The sequence below is a fragment of the Sebastes umbrosus genome, chromosome 8 (genome assembly GCF_015220745.1).
Source record: "Sebastes umbrosus isolate fSebUmb1 chromosome 8, fSebUmb1.pri, whole genome shotgun sequence".
Taxonomy (NCBI): domain Eukaryota; kingdom Metazoa; phylum Chordata; class Actinopteri; order Perciformes; family Sebastidae; genus Sebastes; species Sebastes umbrosus.
In genome coordinates, this window is record NC_051276.1 from 28,473,360 (window position 1) to 28,492,731 (window position 19,372).

Consider the following 19,372-nt stretch of genomic DNA (forward strand, 5'->3'; position numbering starts at 1 on the left):
CGGCATGTGATCAGGATTCCTCCTGGGAGCCTTCCTTTGGAGGGTTTCCAGGCAAATCCACCTGGTAGGAGACCCCGGGGTAGACCCAGAATAGGCAGGAGAGATTATACTGTATATCTGTCTTGGGAATGCCTCTGGTTTTCCCAGGAGGAGCTGGAAAACGTTGCTGGGGTGAGGTACGTCTGGGCTACATTACCTAGTCTGCTGCCAACACAACTCAGCCCCGTATAAGCATCAGAAATTGGATGGTTAGATGGATGAAAATTTTGTTCTTGCCATTTTACCTTTTTGAAGAGCTCACACTAATAATACAGAAGCAAGATTGACAACAGGCCATAAAAGAGCCATGGCCTGATGTAGTATGTAATACGACAGAGTTTGAAGGTCACTAAGAAATTACAAAACCACTGGATGGTCTTTTCCCCTCATATATTGGCTTTCCTGTTGGAGATTTTAGTTTTAAAATACATGAAACTAAAAAAAAATCAACCCCTTTTCAACCACAAATTAATTCACATTTTCACCCCTGTATGTTCACATTCGTAGGTACAAAGAGAACGTCATGTGGCTGTCTAGTATCCACCATGACAGACCAATGAGTCCCCTGGATGAGGCGGTATTCTGGATCGAGTACACCATGAGAAACAAAGGGGCCAAGCACCTGAGGGTCCAAGCCCATGAGCTCACCTGGTACCAGTATCACAGCCTGGATGTCCTGGCCTTCCTCCTCGCCATCGTTCTGCTCCTAGTACTCCTCTTCATCAAGACCTGCAGTTTCTGCTTCCGAAGGTGCTGTGGCAGCAAGGGAAAGAAAAAGAGAAAGGCTGAGTAACTGACTGAAATGTAGCTGGTAAAAACTGATGAAAAAACAACCTGGTTGTCTTGCTGGTCTAAATCATGTAATGTAAACACAATGCCCTGGATAAAACATTTAAAAGATAAAAAAAGAAAATCTGATTCCAGTGTCCAGTATTCTTGTGAAACTCCAAACAATATTTCATGTGTTGTATTATTTGTTTATTTTTTACCATAAACTCAGGTTTGGTCAGCCTAGCCTAAAAGACTGAAGTAAAAACATTGTTAGCCTCTACATGGAGAAATATCATCATATAAAGTATCATCATCCAAAACATGCACTCATTCTTCCATTTTGCTCCTTTTTGTATCACCAGTAATTACACCAGTTGCAGACAGGTGTGCTCTAATTTGCATAACTGCACCTGAGGCCAATTGGACATTAATTGCTGAATGTTCATTGGCTGGTTTAGGTTTATAAAAAAAAAAAAACACACACACACAGATTTCATTATGTGCCTTTATTTGGATAATATGGATGATAACCCACCCCTTCAGGTTTTCACAAATATTTAAACAGGCATGGACACATGGGCTTTAAATCAAAATTTAACATGCAGGAAATATTGTATTAACATAAATTAAGTAATCACACAAAAAAAATAAACAGCCCTCCCATGTCATCAGAACACAAATAGATATTATTTTATATTATTTGCATAACAGCATCTGTTTTTTTTATGTATGACCAGTGTGGGGGTTATCATGTTTTATTTCCATCATTTTTTCAGTTTTCCGTCTTCTTTAACTTTCCACAACATAAGCTCCATGCAGGCAGCGGCGTCTTCTGCAGTGTCATGGCCGCAAACTGGGAGAAACATCAACACGGTGTAAACAAATGTTCACATTGACAAAACATGCATTAGCTATAAATTAATTACACAGTTGTAAATACATACGATTTGGTTTTTACACTCAAAGTTTGTAGTCTGATTATGATCCATTTCTTTATTTGAATTTAGATTTTGTTTCAGATGTATGGTATATGGACATTCAACTAAAACAGACAGTAGTATGGTGGCTGTAGTTATCCATGATGACCCACCACTCTCTTGGATGATCCTCCTGAGGTATTCAGCAGTGAGGTTGTTAAGGGTCAGCTTGTGAGGGGGGCCCAGACGGTGGGGGAAGACCACTGATGTGTCTACCACCGTCCCATGGAGCAACTACAGCAGAGAGGAAGATAACTGAAGCTCTTATTACTGGGGGTAGCCTCTTTGGAAAAGTGAAAATTACACAGGAATCATAGAGAATACTGTAGGTACAGGTGGAAAAACAAAAACTCGGCCAATGGCATGGCATACCAGCAGGCTTGGGGCCCAAAAATGTGACGCTTTCTATTCACACTTTTGATCCACTTAAAAGATGGTTACTCAAAGTCAAACCAGTTGTGCAATGGTTGAGAGAAATACCTGATGAAAAAGTACCTTAGACTTTTAGACCTTTGACCAAAGTGGGTCATATAATGTTGAATGCTATCTAGCATTTGTTAACCCCTTACGTCCATTATATACCTGTTCAACTCATGGCCACACTTCTTCTTGGTCAATGCAGTTATGCATCTGGCATACTGTATGTTGTCATGATTAATGAGACTCTTCCTCTGACATATCATATACTATTGTCATTTTTATAGCTTAGTTTTCTTAAGTTGCTTTAAAAAAATTTAATTGCCCAACTCCTCTAACAGCTGAGAAAAGCTGGTACTTTGCAACCTTCTATGACCCAGAGTTGTTGCTGTGTTTGGAATTGTCACATTAATTCAGAGTTTGTACTGTCTCATGAGGTATTTACATTAGTATGTCAACACCCTGTACATTCAGGTCATCAATAATCCATATTATAAAAAGCCCACCTCAACAAAAATACACATACAAATTAAAAACATGGCATCAAAATGAATAAATGAAAGCATGAACTATGCACAGGGATACTCCTGAAATAATATAAAAAAAAGGTTCTTTGCAGGGAGATCGTTTAGAGCTTGGCTGGTGGCCATGCTGATGTGACTGGCCGCAGGTTAGCCAGGATTGCTATAAGTAGATCTTGTGAAAGAATCTATGCAAACAAGAAGGCCAATAATGTTGCAAAGAAGCTTGTAGTATTCACCTTGAGGGCACAAAGGTCTGTTTCCAGTTCGTGTCCAATCAGAATGGTGTCGGCGCTGATGAATCTCAATAAGGTCTCCTGCACCTCTCTGAGGGAGGTGCGGTTACCTTTCAAATCCTCCTCACTGATGCCGGAAAACCTTGACAAGTATCACACACACAGGCTACTGATAGAGCAGTTGTATGGTGTTAAAACAGTCTCATAAGTATTCACAAACACATGTCAAGTTATGTAACTTGTAAAACACAATGCACAAATAAATGCAGAGTGATTTGTATCTGTAAATCTGTATCTGTGCTTCTGTACAATGTAAAGCACTTTGAATTGCCTTGTTGCTGAAATGTGCAGCAGCAGTTGACATCCAAAAATGTTGCATTATCGCCACCTACTGGAGAGCGCTGGTTCTTCCCTGCACTTGTGATTTTTTTTTCTGACACACACATGCCGGTAAAACAGTCTCAGAAGGATCCACAGGAACCCCACAAATAGATTTCCATTTTAAAATGCTAAGTTAGCTATTCGCAAATGAATATAAAGTTTGTGAATGTTATTAAGCCATGCAAATGTGGAGGTTTTAGTAAAAATATGACTGTATTTTTTAAAACTGTTGTGTTTATCTACAAATGATAATATACAAGTTGTAAATCAGGGGCACAAATACAGATAGATTTACAGGTACAAATCACTCTACAGTTATTTGTGCATTGTGTTTTACGAGACGCGAGTCACATGACATTTTGGATTTTGTGTGTAACGGCAACGGTAAAATAGTCTCAAAAATAAATATACTTATATCACAAATATATTTCCAAAATGCTAGGTTGATATACAAATGATGATACACGAGTTTACAGATACAAAAATAAATTTACAGATCCAAATCACTCTGCATTTATTTGTGGATTGTGTTTTACAAGTTACATAACTTGACATTTGTTTGTGAATACTTATGAGACTGTTTTGACACCATACAGTTGGCCGATTAAAAATGCAGTGATAAATACAGTAGTTGTACCATTTCCATCATCGTATCACCCTGCATTAGTAATGATCATTGGACATTCTATCTGTTGTGTGGTAATGTAAATTTCCAATGCCTTTCAGCTAATGGGCAAGACCATTTGCTTTAACTGTGTATTCCTATATTTGCTCTCTAAATTCTTATTTAAGACAATACAAGTGCTTTAATATCCAATTTGTTGGTTCTTGCCAGTTTCCATATCAGATTTGGGTCGTTACCAGAGGGGGGATAAATTGTAAAGTAGGTGTACACAACATGTTTGGGTTCTGTAGAAAACACAGCCAAGTAGCTAATGACATTACCTGGTGTTATAGTCAGTGGCCTCATTATCAGGTCTGACGAAGGTGTCGTAGATGACTTGCAGACTAGAGTTGACCACCGTCACTCTGGACAGCTCCAGACCATGAATGGTGTAACACTAAGAGGAAAAAAATAAAATAAATTAACAAGACAAAACAGTACTGCATTTAGCATAACAATATATGCTCAAATCATAACATTAATCATAATAACTATGACTTGCCCAAAACTACATGTGATTATCATAAAGTAGGCATATCTGTCAAGAGGAGACTCGTGGGTACCCATAGAACCCATTTTCATTCACATATCTTGGACGTCAGAGGTCAAGGGACCCCTTTGAAAATGGCAATGCCAGTTTTTCCCTGCCAAAATTTAGCCTAAGTTTGGAGCGTTATTTAGCCTCCTTTGTGAAAAGCTAGTATGACATGGTTGGTGCCAATGGATTCCTTCGGTTTTGTAGTCTAGTTTCATATGATGCCAGTATCTTCACTCTAGCTTTAAAACTGAGCCCGCTACAACCTAAAAATTGCAGGTTGCTTTAACTTTGACAGCCCTAGTGTATATACACAGTATATTGGGGAAAGCTGAAGAGATATACAGTAATCCTTTCGGAGCAAATAAAGACGATCTGGTGTTGAAGAATTTTTCATTCTGTCAATTAACCAAAGTTACAGTATATTGTCTTTTTTGAAAAACATTAGTTTTACTTTTGTGAATTTCTGTGGTCGTACTATTCTAATGAAATTTCTACAAATGAATTGGGGTTTAGTGCTCAACATTAGGAAGATTTATAAAAAGCTGATCACCATTTCACAATCCAAGGAGTAGACCCCAGGACAGCTCGTATCTGAGGAATGTCTGGGGGCGGTCGACACAAACCCATCCAGGCTGAGGGAATCATGGACATGCAACTGGTGAAGATGAGGCAAAAAAAATAACGGAAAAATCAAACATTTACCCACCAATTCATTTGAGGGGGTTTTAGAAGAGAATAAAGTTTTGGAATAATCTCTCACTCCGTCTTTTCCTACCTTAAACACCTGACATCCAGGTGCTCCCATGACTCCCTCACAGCAACTGTAGCGGGTCTCCACTCCACCTGGCACTGTTAACGGTTTAAAAATGCACACAATCATCTGATACTGTAAACTGTATGGTACACACTTTGAAACATTTGAGATGTTTTTAAAGCATAAAACTATGGTTTATACTCTCACCTCTTTTCGTAAGTCCTTTCCCATAGTGGTAATTACACTCCTCCTTACGGATGTGTTTGCCCATTTGGTTCACAGAGTACGTTGCTCCACATCGACAGCAGATCCTCTTAAGGGCTTGAACCAACAAAACAGAAGAAGCACATCAGAGTGAAATGTGCAGAGAAAAGAAACCCTCATTGCAGCAGCACAGGTTGAGTGTGCCCTCTAGTTATATAATATGAGAAAAGCATCAAATTGTCCTTTCAGGGAGTATGATGTTTTCACTTACGGTCTGCACTGCCTTTCTTATTGTCAACAAAAAGAACCGCACAACCAGGTTTCTCTGGGTGCTGGACAGGATAGTTGATCTCAGCCAGACTTTCCTCAGTCAAAATATAGTCCTTCAAACTCTCATAAAATGCCATATCATCTGCTGGAAAAAGGAATTCACTGAGAAGCTGTCAAAATATTTGAATGAAATGACAAATGCATTCAAAAGGAAACCAATTCTCACCTTTAAACTTCTTCAGGTTAAGTGAAATGTTGCCTTTGGATCTTTGGCTGATGACTTCATTTTCATCTTCACCAGAAAAACATATAAATGGCTTAAATATAACTCAATTTTATCTTGCATCACATTTCATGAAGAGCAGTTTTTTAGAAATTCTCACCTTTAGCAGCAACAGCGCTTTGGTTCTTCAGCCTCTTCAGTGCATTCACTACAACAGTCTGATATTTGAGTTTGTTCACACTGCGATTAAACACAGACTTCTCTTCAGCAACTGCCTATCAACATAACAGGGACAGAAATTAATATCCACGCTGTAGTTTGTCAGTGAGGATGACATTAAAGGGATAGTTCGGATTTTTTGAAGTGGGGGTGAGGTACTTATCAGTAGTCAGAGTATTACCTACAGTAGATGGCGGTCGGCACGCCCCCCACAGGTTCTTACAGCTTAAGGCCAGTTAGATTTAAGACTTAAAGACCTTTTTAATGCCACTCGGAATGAAATTTAAGACCAAATTTATAAGCAAAATTTAAGGGGAAAAAAAAACATCAATTACTAAGAACAGAATTTGGAATTGCCTGGCGTCTGTTGCCGTTTTGTGTTTCTTAGGCTGAGTGTCTATATAGCGTTCTGTGCTGGCTGAGGACACAGCGCCTTACTGAAAAGTTCTGAGATTTTCAGCTAGAAGCGATCAGAGGGGCTACACAAAAAAGTCGGAGCGCTCTCATAAGACACTGGCCTCAATCTGCATGTGGGATTCGACTGTCTTGATTCTCATTGTGCCGAGTTTGAAATACTTCTTACGCAAAATACACCGTGCCTCGTATACATTGCCTGGTACCGGTTTCAGCCACGCCACAAAATCTTGGTTGAATAGCCAAGTGTCAATGAATTTGCTCTTCCCCATGTCATCACTAGCTAGCAGACAGTGTATCTGCTCGGAGCATCCCGGCCGCAAACAAAACATGAGTGTTAAAAAATGTGATAGGGTAGCACATCCCCGATTTCCAAATCAAAGCGGACAAAATATTAGCATTTCACTTGTTTAACTGGCCAACGTCACATCAGTGTTTCAGCACGGAGCCTTCTTCAGAGCGTTCTGAAGAAGGCTCCGTGCCAAAACAGACAAGCCAGAGTGGTTTTTTCCCCTATACCAGAATGATAATGTGTGGAGCCAGACCTTTCTTTAGTGTTGACACAGCGCTGTGAAGGTAGATCTAGGTAGGAGACTACACTGACTATGGATAAGTACCTCATACAACCTCACTACAAAAAAAAAAACTATCCCTTTAAGTGGCACAAGCTCACCTTTTCAAAGGCATCATTAACATCGGCTGTTGTCTTGAGGAACTCCTCTGTGAACATGTTGACATAACGCTGTCGGATGTCATGGGTCACTTTGTTTTTGGCGGCCTCAGACTGCTGCTTCAATTTACGTTTAGTAGGCACTGGCTAAAAGAATAGATAACTTATTAATATTTAACAGATGAAATGTTTGGTGAAAAGTTTAGTTCAAGTCTTTGAAAATGGCCCAAACAAAGGCTGCATTTTACTTCTCACCTTAACAGGAGTATGGACAGCAGCTTGAGGAGTAGTGGAAGAAGCAGCTGGACTCGAATGCGCCGATGCAAAGGCAGAGGTCAGCGAAGGTTTACGTGCCGGCGCAGGAATGAGCACAGGTGCTGTTGTGCGGTATCTTTGCACAGGGGTAACTGCAATTGGATGGTACATTTGTCTCACAGCGACAGAGCTCGTGTGCACTTGACTGATTGGGGTTAGCACTGAAGTAACTTGGCTGGAACTGGAAGTGACAGGCAGAGGGAACATGCCCTCTGGGAGGATATAGTGCAAGTTGTTGTCCGCTCCGATCACAGCAGTTCTCAAAGATATGTAGTTCAAGCAAACTGTGGAATAAAATAAAAACACACATGCAGACGTAATGCATTCAGGCAAAGCTACTAAAACACACCACAAGAAGAAAGTGTACTTAAAATTTTTGCATACGAAAACAGGAAAGAAATGATGCTTGATCGATCGATTTATCTATCTAAAAACAGAGCAGGTCTCAAAATGTTTTACTGGTAAAATGGCAATGTCTTACATACAGACATGACAGCAAAAATTAATAGCATTTAAATTCAAAACATTTGGGAATTAGACAATGAAGTGTATCAATTTTCCTACATTTTATTTACTTTAATATATTGGGACACTATTTGATATTGACATTTTAATTTTTAATGATAATCTTTCTAAAATAATTAACCTATTAAATCCCATCCTACAGATGCTTACCATTTTGCGCAGGAGCAGGCTGCAGGTTTTCAGGGGTCTGAGTTGAAGGAAAAGGTGCACTCTGGGTCTCTGGCTTCCTCTGACAGGTGGCGGAAACAAAAGCCTGACCACCTTTAACTGAAGCAGTCAGCATGGAGGCTCTCTGCTGTACCTGCTGGATCTTGGAGGTGATGGAGGGCTGGGAGGCAGATACTGACACCGCAGGCCCACGTAGGGGAACCAGCACCTGGGTCTTAGGTCTGCTCTTAGCCGCAGGCTGCTGAACAGAGCAGGTAAATCAAAAAAATAATCTCAAAGTACAAAAAATAATCTCACGGCAATAATGGCCATTCTGAAATACTTATCTAATATTTATATCTATATATATATATTGTACCATATTATCAAATGGATTTAGTTTTACTACATGAGTGCATATTAGAGCTGCAACATTTAGTCGACTAATCGATCGACAGAAAAATAATCACTATTTTGATAATCAATTCATCGTTAAAGTAATTTTTAATTAAAAAATGGCAACCAAAAAAAATGCTCTTTTCAGCCTCTCAAATATCGAGAGTTTCTGCTTTTCTCTATTTTATACCATATTAAACTGAATATCTTTGGGTTTTGGACTGACAAAACATTACATTTTAAGACCTCACCGTGGACTGTGAGAAACTGTGATGGACATTTTTCACTATTTTCTGACAATTTATACCGAACGATTAATCGATTAATCTAGAAAATAATCTGCACTGAAAAAATAAAATTGCTGTGTACAGTATTTTTGAAGTAATATCGTTAGATTCTTACAGTATTTGATACTATTAAAAAGTTATTTTTAATAGGAGTTTTAATTCATATTGTCTTTTGTTTGTTTATTTCTACCTTTTCCTGTTCAGGAGTGCCTCCCCAACATTATCCCTATCATGCGTATGTACCATGTACCTCTGTATGTTTGACTTCATGAGCAACCCTCTTCTTTACTGGCAATGCTTTGGGTTTGACGTTTAACTTCGGCAACTCCACATCCACAGATCCAACCTAAAAATGACAAGGTGAGGGAAAAGATCTTTTTCTTCATCTTTGATCTGGAGTGTCTACAGCATACTTACATACACATCAGGCTGCTCTTCATTTTGCTTATCCTCGTTGTTTGCCTCCATGAAGATCCTGTAGCATTCCTCCATTGGGTCACTGTCCGACAGATCCGCAACTGAATAGTTGACCTCATCTTCATCACTGGAGCTGGAACTAATGATTATAACCTCCTCATTGTCTTCGGTCACGAAAAGCTGTCCAGCTGATGCGGATGATGGTTCAGCTCTGTTTGCCAAACTGGATGCTGACAAGTCGTGCCGAGCCGGACCTTGGCCGCTGTCTGAAGCTGGTTTTGCTGGCTCAAGGTAGCTTTCAGGTGCAGCAGCTTTACCCTGAATCTGTCCTGGCATTTTACTTGGTGTTTTCCCGCTGTGTGGCAGCACTGATGGTACACATTTTGTGGAAGACCACGAATTACTAACCCTGTTCTGCTCTGCTGTCTGGGCTTGCTTGGTTTGTTGTCTGCTTGGCGAGTCTGACTTAGCAACTGGAGCTTTATAAAAAAGTGAATTCTGTGGTAGAAAATGATGTGGCTGCAGTGGATTCATTTTCTTAACACTATGGGGCAGCTCACGCTGAGTCAATTCAATCTGAAACGTGTTCTCTTCCTTTTCCACTTTCACATTGTTCCAGTTGAGATCTCGCTGGTCTGTGGTGGCAGGAGGATTTGCAGGTTCAAGATTTTTCTCCACTACTGTTTCAGCAGCCCGTAAGTGAGTAATTTTCTGACTTTCACTTTGTAGGTCTTCTAAAAAGCCAGTTGACTCCACTACACTCCCATCAACCGGTATATTTTCACATTCTTTGTGTTCAGAAAGATTATTTTCAGCACTGCTACTAACTCTATTTTCTTTTATCATTGACGCAGGTGGAGGGGTTATCTTGCACTCATCAGCGTTTAGAAGTAAAATAGACACTGTTTTGACCTCCTCCAATTCCTCCACTTTATCCTGGAGGGATTTGCCAGCAACAGAATCAACTGGTTTCTGAGCTCTCACTCTCTTTTTGTCAGGCGAGGGAGGAATGTCAATAATAAGGACATCGTCTTCATTAGAGTCATCAAGTGGCTCTGGAGATGGCGATCGAGAAAGCAGAGACACACACGCGACAGGCTTATTTTGGTCACAATGTACAGTGTTTCTTTCTCTTTTCAAACCTTGTCCGCTTTTCACTTTTTGCTCTTTACTTGATGAGCTGTAAGACCGCATGCCAGCAGAGAAGTTGGACAGAGGGTCATACTCCAAATCGGTTCTTGGCTTTGAGTTGTCAACCACGTACTTCCTTGCCCAGGAGTATGTTTTAGTAAAATCTGTGCATGAAGACAGCCCATAAGGACTTCCGTCTACATTTCTACCTGACTTAGATACAGAGAAATTAGTCGCAGTGTTTATGCTGTCTCCCTGTGCAGTCTGGTAGTTTGACAGTCGTCTTTGCTCCTGCTCCACCTCGTGCCTTACAGTTTCAATCTCCTTGTTAATCCGCTCCAGCTCCTGGAGGGAGTCATCTTTGGTCTCATCATTCACTGGATAGCCATTTTGCACTCCTGTACAAAAGGAATATGAAATAGGGACTTATTAGCATTGGTGATATGGTGGAAAATAATACCGGGTGAGATTGGTTTAAATATAAATAAGATGTTGGGAGTCCTGGTGACCTGTAACTGCATCTTTACACTACCATAATTTGTGTTCTTATAACAAAAGCTTCAAGCATCTGAATTTAAAAAAAAACAGCCAAGATGACAATAGACCCACAAGCAGGTTTGGAAATTAACCTTTTTCCTCACCTGCCACTGTGGCAGGTCACTGAATATTTCTACTGGCCACTATTTTTTTTTTTGTCTGCCACTTCTGAAATCTAGGTAGGACTCTATAAAATTGTAAATACTGAGTCAGTGGTACCAGACCGTAAAATTTTGGAATAAAACATGTAACCCTAATCCTTGACTACATTTAATTTAGGCTTTAGAATTGCTTTTTTAAAAATATTATATCTCAATATAAGGAAAACCTGTCTGCCATGATGGCAGGTGACCTGACATTTTTACCTGCCAAAGCCAACATTTACCCTGTATTTGGCAGGAGGCAGGTGCTAATTTCATTCCCTGTCCACAAGTGTGCTACATTTTAAAATTACATCACTTATTATAAAATTACAGGGAAAATAAATGTGATACCATTTATAGCAGTTAGTTTTGGGTACATTTCTAACCCTTATTTGAAAAGAAACCAAAAAAAACATGCAAGGAAGTCAAGAATTTTAGTACAAAAGTGAGTTGCTTCATCTTTAAGCTAACGATATATAGACAGATAGACAGATAGACAGACAGATAGATAGATAGATAGATAGATAGATAGATTAGTAAAAAGGCAGTAAAAAAGTTAGTAGTGCGAAGTACAAAAAGAAATATACCAGATATAAAAATACAAGGAGATGAAGAAAACTGTTAAAACTGAATAAAGTGCAGGGTAACATCTGTGATATATGACTATTAAAAAAATGAATATAGTGCAGAAGAGACTGTTAAAAAGTGAATACAGTGCAGAAGAGACTGTTAAAAATGAATATAGTGCAGAAGAGACTGTTAAAAAGTAATATAGTGCAGAAGAGACTGTTAAAAAGTGAATATAGTGCAGAAAAGACTTAAAAAGTGAATATAGTGCAGAAGAGACTGTTAAAAAGTGAATATAGTGCAGAAGAGACTGTTAAAAAGTGAATATAGTGCAGAAGAGACTGTTAAAAAGTGAATATAGTGCAGAAGAGACTGTTAAAAAGTGAATATAGTGCAGAAGAGACTGTTAAAAAGTGAATATAGTGCAGAAAAGACTGTTAAAAAGTGAATATAGTGCAGAAGAGACTGTTAAAAAGTGAATATAGTGCAGAAAAGACTGTTAAAAAGTGAATATAATGCAGAAGAGACTGTTAAAAAGTGAATATAGTGCAGAAAAGACTGTGAAAAAGTGAATATAGTGCAGAAGAGACTGTTAAAAAGTGAATATAGTGCAGAAAAGACTGTTAAAAAGTGAATATAGTGCAGAAGAGACTGTTAAAAAGTGAATATAGTGCAGAAAAGACTGTTAAAAAGTGAATATAGTGCAGAAGAGACTGTTAAAAAGTGAGTATAGTGCACTGTGTGCATTATTATCTGTCTATATTAAATTATTTGACCCACTTTACTCTTAAATGTTGTTGTAAATCTAATTGAAAACTTTTAACAGGCAAAAAACGACAAAGCTAACGCACAACTGAAATTGTTGCTAGATAACGTTAGCTAAATCTAGCTACCTGAAAACACTGACCTGCAACTATCGTAGATTTAGACGAGGCACCAGACATATCCGTCACTTCTGTGGCATGTTTGTACAAACAGTGCGGCCGCTCACAATGTCCACGTTGGGAAATAGGACAATTTATATCAGCAAAAAGACCAAACGAGGGAAACATTATCACGATACGCAAAAAACAGTTTGGTTTGATTAACCGTCGAGCAACAGGTGTAAACTCCAACTGAAGTTCACCCAACGTCCGCCTCCTTTATATAAGCTCTGTCGTAGATCGCGAGATGACCGTTAGAATTGAAAAAATAACAATAATAATAATACAAATTAAAACAAATTTTGGTCATTGTTTTTTTGTTGATATTTTTTGAATATTTGTATTTTCAGGAAATAAAATAATTTAAATTGAATCCCCGCATTAAAAAAAAAAAATAAATAAATAAATACAAATTCGTGCAAGCTCCAACTGACATTCCCGTCACGTCCGCCCCGCTTATATAAGCTCTGTCATAGATCGCGAGACGACCGTTAGCAATTGAAAAAATACCAATAATTATACAAAATTAATATTTTTTTTGGTTAATGATTATTTATATTTTTGGGAAATAAAATAATTTAAATTTAATCCCCGCATTAAAAAAAAAAAAAAAATTCGTACAAGCTCCAACTGAAATTCCCGTCACGTCTGCCTCCTTTATATAAGCTCTGTTGTAGCTCGCGAGACGACCGTTAGAATTGAAAAAATACCAATGATAATATTACAAATTCATATTTTTTGTTTTGGTCAATGAATATTTATATTTTCAGGAAATAAAACTTGTTAAATGTAATCCCCGCATTAAAAAATAATTAAATAATTAAATAAAAAATAAAGCCATGACAGTTGACTGCAGTTCATTGTTTCGCCGGTATCCCTCCGCGTCGGCAGATGGCGCTGCTGCCTAAAACAGGACTAGGACCTACAACTAAAAAGTAGTTCCACTGTTTTGGTACACTTTCCCTTCCGCAACAACAGTGGTCTCATCTGGGATATTAAAGTCTCCAAAACACATACAATCTGCGTTGTTTGAAATGGATAACAGTGAGGATGAGATGGAAGAGGATGAAACCGAGTGGAAGAACAGTTTCGCGGATGTAGTCCCACTTAGCCCCACTACTGCTGCCTCTGGTAAAGTATGAAGACTGGGAGTCTGAGGCTAACTATACAGTTTATTTTGGCTCTCATCTGGCTTTTTGACAAACAGAGTGACACACTGCTCTGTCTGACACCTATCTATACGTGTCAGATGGTTAATTATTGTATGTTTAATCTCTTGTTTCAGGTCCAAGCCTCAATAAGACATCAGGACCAACAACACCTGCACACAGAGTCATTCTGCATTTTGACCTGGACTGCTTCTATGCTCAGGTGGAGATGATCAGAAACCCTGCACTGAGAGAGGTCCCTTTAGGTAAAGTGATAAAATATCCTCTGTGGCGGAAGAATACAAGTTTAAATAACACTTTTGTGGTTCCATAATAAGATAAGATAAGATATTCATTTATTAGTTCTGCAGTGGGGAAATGTGCAGTGTACAGCAGCAAAGGGGATAGTGCAAAAAACAAGATGCATCAGCTAACACAGTAAAAAAGAGCTAAACAAAGTGTAACAAAATATGAACCATTTAAATAGAAGGAAGTATAAAAATAGGAGCAGTATATACAGTATTGACAATAAACAGACTATTAACAAAATTGCACAACTGGAAAATAATATTGCACAGTGAGAATTAAATGAAATTCCACCTGAAAATATCAAGTTATTGTCAGTTTTTTGGTGTGTAAGTGGTCTACTGGGAGCAGTGCGGGTTGTGGAGTCTGACAGCTGCAGGAAGGAAGGACCTGTGATAGCGCTCCTTCACACACTTTGGGTGGAGCAGCCTGTCGCTGAAGGAGCTCTACAGTGCTGAGATTGTGTCCTGCATGGGGTGGGAGTCATTCGCCATCATGGATGACAGCTTAGCCATCATCCTCCTCTCTCCCACCTAATCTCTAATGTCTCTCATATCATCAGGTATTCAGCAGAAAAACATCATAGTCACCTGTAACTATGTGGCAAGAGATCTGGGTGTCACCAAGCTGATGTCTGTGACCGATGCAAAGGAGAAATGTCCTCAGCTGGTGCTGGTTAAAGGAGAAGACTTGACACACTATAGAGAAATGTCCTATAAACTGACAGGTAGGCAGGATGCTCAGCGAATAAAGCTGTATTCTAATAAAAAAATATATATAGTCGAAAAGGATTTAGTATTTAGAGTAAAATCCACCCAAAACACACTCAATAAACAGATTCATCTCTCATCTGTGGGTCAATTTTCTGTTAGGTAGTAGCAGATAATAACTGAGCTATCTTAAAACATCTACACAAAATATCAGGTTTTTGGTGTCAGTCAGTTTAATTGTAAAAATCTCACACTCCTGCTGTGCTACCACTGTTACTACTGCCTTTGCTTTCCTCATTTACACATACATAGCCCACAGATTACCGCATCACGCTGTTCTCTGATGGTTGTTAAAAGCTATTTTGGGAAATTAAGTGGATGTTTCCTTTAGCTTACATCGTGTGTATTTTGTATTTATTTGCTCCTCTCCCTTTACCTTTACTTGTCCTCCATCCAGAGCTGCTGATGTCCTACTGTCCGCTGGTAGAGAGGCTTGGATTTGATGAAAACTTCATGGACGTCACAAAGATGGTAGAAAGAAGGCTAGCAGAGACACCGGAGTCTAACAACTTTTCATTTAAAGGACACATCTACAACCATTTAAGTGAGTCACATTTTGTGGTGTGTAGCTGTACATCTATGTACATACTGTACATCTGGCTCATGGAAACCAGGAAATGAGTTGTGAAACAAGCCAAGAAGCTAAAACATGTAAAAGAATATTTGCATTGCACTCTCAGTTTCCCACCACATGCAACGTTTACTTTTGGATTCCATTGAAGAGATTGCATTTTCTGTTTTTCTCTTCCTGTTCAGCTGCAGATGTTGAAGCCAGTGATCATCCACGGTTGGCTTTAGGTTCACACATTGCAGCGGAACTGAGAGAAGCCATCCACAGCAAACTGGGTCTGACTGGCTGCGCTGGCATCGCCACGAACAAGCTACTGGCCAAACTGGTGTCAGGCACCTTTAAACCCAATCAGCAAACCACCCTGCTGTCGGAGAACGTCGGCGACATCATGGGCTCCCTGAGCGGCCTCCGCAAAATACCGGGTATACACAATCAGCTTATGTGTAACTTTCGTGTGCTTAAATATTTTTCAATTCAAAGCTCTTTGATATGTTTTTTGCCCCCACTTGTATAATGTAATATATTTGTGTTCCCATCATGTATTCTTAGGGGTGGGTCACCAAACTGCTAAGAGACTTCAGGCCCTGGGATTGGTCAGCGTGAAAGACCTTCAGCTCTTCCCGTTGAATGAGTTGGTGAGAGAGTTTGGAGGTCCCAGCGCTCAGCGCTTAAAGAATCTGTCCCTCGGTGTTGATGACTCACCTGTCACCCCTACTGGAGCCCCTCAGGTAGGCGAGGATGTCCCAGAAATGACGTGTATCTTCTTAGCTCGAAGTAATTATCGACTCAGTGGTACAAGTCTGCACACTCATGAACATTGCAGACCTTATTGTTATTTTGAGTCGTCAGAGTTCTTAATTATAGGCCCCTTTTGATGTGAAAATGTTATATTTTACAATATGTTTTCCTTAATTCATGTTGCAGTCTCTCAGTGACGAAGACTCCTTCAAGAAAATGTCATCAACTAAAGACGTTTTGGAAAAGATTCAAGAGCTCCTGAGCAGTCTGTTGGAGAGGTGAGACACTCATCATCGTGGTCTTTTATGCTCGAGGCACTGAATCTAACCTTTTCATCATCTGTTTGAAAACCAGGATGCACAAAGACGGCAGGCAGCCTCAGACCTTCCGGCTGACCATCCGGAGATACTCTGCGACCAACAAGTGGTTCAGTCGGGAGAGCCGGCAGTGTCCGATCCCCAACCACATCGGACAGAAGATCACCTCTGGTGAGCTCCTGCACCAGGAAGGACACTGTGACATCCCACCTACAAGAGCTCAGGATGGCATATGTACACTGTAGACACTTTATCAGGGTTTCCACTCAGCATGAAAATACTTGAAAGTGTATTTAGCCCTTAACATTAACGGCCATTAATGTACAGGTTAAAGTGCCATAAGTTCAAAGCCTCTGTGATATCTACTAAAGTCAAACTTGAACTCACAAACCATGACAATTTTGAGTCCTTAAATTCTGTCCAAGACATTTTAGAGCTGCTCTGCTTGTCATCTCCATGTCCTGCTGTCATTAAAGCACTGTTTTCTGTATTGTTTCTACAGGCAGCAGTGATGACGCTGTGGTCCAGCTGGTCTCGTTGGCCATGAAGCTCTTCCACAAGATGGTGGACAGCGGCGCCGCCTTCCACCTCACCCTCATTAACGTTTGCTTCAGTAACCTACAGACCAGAGGAGCCGCCGTCAGCGGAAAGGGCTCCATAACATCTTTCTTCACACAGAGCACGTCTCCCAGAAATACACAGATCTTCTCATCACAAAGCCAGGTAGCACAGGGAAGTAATGCAGTATATAATCAGGCTCATTCAGTCAGACCAGTCGGCATGATGATGTTCAGTAGTCTCATTAAGCCACTTGTAGCAACCGACTTTTTTAAGACACGTAAAAGCTTCAAAATTCAGGAGCGAGATATTCACTGACATATTTTATGTCGTAGAACAAAATGTTAAAATCTCTTCAGCTTGTGTTAACCACAGACCTTATTTCAGGCATCTAACTAAAAACCCATTGACTTCCAGACGAGGGAACCGGAAGTGTTAAAATGCTAAGTCATTTCAGGGTTTCAGGACTAATTCCTGCACCGCTATATTTGGTTTACTTTTATATATGATGAAGAGAAGCAGCAGATCCTCACATTTGAGGAGCTAAAACCTGTCAGAGAGTGCTTATCTGGATCCAGGTCACATTGATTTAATTATATCAACAGGAATTATTATTATATTATTGGGAAATGTGGACCCTAAGGTTTTCTCTTCTTAGAAATAGTGTGGTAGTACTTTTAATTTCCTGAACTAATTTGTTCTCCTCCTCTTTTATTCTCCAACAGGATGCTTCCTCTCAGAGTGGGGATAGTCACTGCGTAGATCATCAGGTCAACACACACAGCGTGATTACTCAACAGACCCCTCCTCAAAAGACCACAAAAAGCCCTCGTAGCTCTGAGGCAGCGTTATGTGGGTCTAAAGGAAAACAGAGGCCTGTTGTTGCCGTAGAAGACCCTCCGCTTCAGGGAGTATCCTGCAGCACAGCGAGGTCAGACCCCGAAGAAGCAAATATCACAGTGACACATCGGTTGCCCCCGAATGTTGACCCAGATGTGTTCAAGCTTCTCCCTGAGGAAATCCAGAAGGAGCTGTTATCTCCTGCTTACACAAACTCTCTCCCCGGCCTTCCAGCAAGCTCATCTGCAGTGGTTGACATCCCCCACGTAACACAAGACAAGCCTCCACTGTCATTTACTGACTTACCAAATACTAAAGACATAAACGAGACTATAGAGAAATTGGATCCAAATAACAGGCCGACCACCGTGAATCACCAGAGGCCAAGTTCGTTTCCAGGAGAAGACGTCATGGAAGAAGGGACACCGTCATTCCCTCGGTCTTCTGACTGTAACTTCCCGGGAAATGTGGACCCTAAGGTGTTTTCTGAGCTTCCGCCGGACCTTCAGAGGGAGCTGATGTCAGGATGGAAGCAGCAGAAACCGGTCCTGAAGACGCCGTCGTCCAGGAAACCAGGGAGAAGCTCGACGACCAAAGACGGAAAGGCTGCAGGAAAAGGCAGCCAGGCAAACAATCTGTTAAAGTATTTCAAACCCAGTTAGAGAGGGACTTCTGTTAAAGGTAATTCATGACAGGACAAACTCTTTTTGTATGTTATTTATCTTAAAGAAAATCTTTTCAGTTGTTCTCAGGTGATATATGTAAAGGGGGTGAACAAAATAAAAGAAACACAAGAAACAATTTGGAGATGTTTTTTGGTGACACTACTATCAATCAAAATTAAAAAAGGCAGCTACACAGATATGGAGGATCACAGGTATCATAAAAATGATTTCTGATGCATCACTCACAAATACAGTACAATAATGTAGAGTAACGTTGGGGTAAAAGTCTAAAACATTATGCCAAAAATAAGAAAATTGCTTTGGAAAAAAGATGAAAAGTGGTTACAGTTAGATCCACACCAGCATCAACTAAAAACAATTAATTAATTAATCAATGATTTAGAAAGTTTGAACAAAAAAGACAACATTTTTCTGCAAGTTTCAACTATATATCAGCAGTGGCTGAATGCTTTAGAAGAAACTAATAAGTGAGTCTCTAAAGTCAAGAATTAATGTTTACTCTCCGCTACTGGCAAAGAAAAGTTTGAACTTGACCGAGTTGGTATTTATTTCAAGTATTTTGTAAGGTGTTTCTCTTTTTTTGTCCACCCCTGTATGTCAGTGTTAATATGCAGATTATTTGCTGTTCTGGAAATAAGAATATATTGTTTATAAAACTTAATTTTGATGTCAAAGCATCTACAAACTTGCTTGATTTTTCTGTGTGAAATCTCCTTTTACATGAAGCGACCTTCTTATGTTACTCATAAATA

The 19,372-nt window shown here is 39.7% G+C and overlaps 3 protein-coding genes and 1 long non-coding RNA gene across 9 annotated transcripts in view; 2 read left to right on the forward strand and 2 right to left on the reverse strand.

Annotated features, from left to right (window-relative positions):
• Positions 1–815, reverse strand: part of LOC119492326 — a 5,791-nt gene extending 4,976 nt beyond the window's left edge. Inside the window, exon 1 of the long non-coding RNA XR_005207755.1 lies at positions 688–815. This is a non-coding gene — a long non-coding RNA (uncharacterized LOC119492326). The remainder of the gene's footprint in view (positions 1–687) is intronic.
• Positions 1–1,473, forward strand: part of LOC119492321 (UDP-glucuronosyltransferase 2A1-like) — a 12,985-nt gene extending 11,512 nt beyond the window's left edge. The window contains exon 9 of the mRNA XM_037776688.1: positions 547–1,473. Coding sequence (XP_037632616.1) covers positions 547–832 — 286 coding nt within the window. The 3' untranslated portion in view covers positions 833–1,473. The remainder of the gene's footprint in view (positions 1–546) is intronic.
• Positions 1,302–13,053, reverse strand: zgc:152968 (uncharacterized protein LOC564848 homolog). 5 transcript variants are annotated; one of them, XM_037776680.1, is made up of 16 exons: positions 12,671–13,043; positions 9,386–10,914; positions 9,219–9,314; positions 8,289–8,544; positions 7,554–7,897; positions 7,302–7,445; positions 6,156–6,270; positions 5,999–6,064; positions 5,774–5,917; positions 5,506–5,619; positions 5,320–5,393; positions 5,095–5,199; positions 4,288–4,403; positions 2,965–3,103; positions 1,901–2,021; positions 1,302–1,663 (listed from the first exon to the last, which is right to left on the reverse strand). In XM_037776680.1, the coding sequence occupies exons 1-16, from the start codon at positions 12,813–12,815 to the stop codon at positions 1,575–1,577; spliced, it is 3,597 nt and encodes a 1,198-aa protein (XP_037632608.1). In that variant the 5' UTR covers positions 12,816–13,043; the 3' UTR covers positions 1,302–1,574. The 5 variants fall into 5 exon arrangements, with proteins under 5 accessions (XP_037632608.1, XP_037632606.1, XP_037632607.1 ...); XM_037776678.1 differs by having other exon boundaries at positions 8,289–8,547; XM_037776679.1 differs by having other exon boundaries at positions 5,774–5,914; positions 8,289–8,547; positions 12,671–13,041.
• A 492-nt stretch (positions 13,054–13,545) lies between these two features.
• poli (polymerase (DNA directed) iota) lies at positions 13,546–18,735 on the forward strand. Of its 2 annotated transcripts, XM_037776683.1 has the most exons (10): positions 13,546–13,817; positions 13,972–14,100; positions 14,703–14,867; positions 15,308–15,454; positions 15,667–15,903; positions 16,031–16,209; positions 16,406–16,497; positions 16,574–16,707; positions 17,039–17,259; positions 17,820–18,735. In XM_037776683.1, exons 1-10 carry the CDS (start codon positions 13,721–13,723, stop codon positions 18,594–18,596), a joined length of 2,178 nt encoding a protein of 725 aa, XP_037632611.1. In that variant the 5' UTR covers positions 13,546–13,720; the 3' UTR covers positions 18,597–18,735. The 2 variants fall into 2 exon arrangements, with proteins under 2 accessions (XP_037632611.1, XP_037632613.1); XM_037776685.1 differs by lacking the exon at positions 13,546–13,817 and having other exon boundaries at positions 14,041–14,165; positions 14,682–14,867.
• The last annotated feature ends 637 nt before the right edge of the window (positions 18,736–19,372 follow it).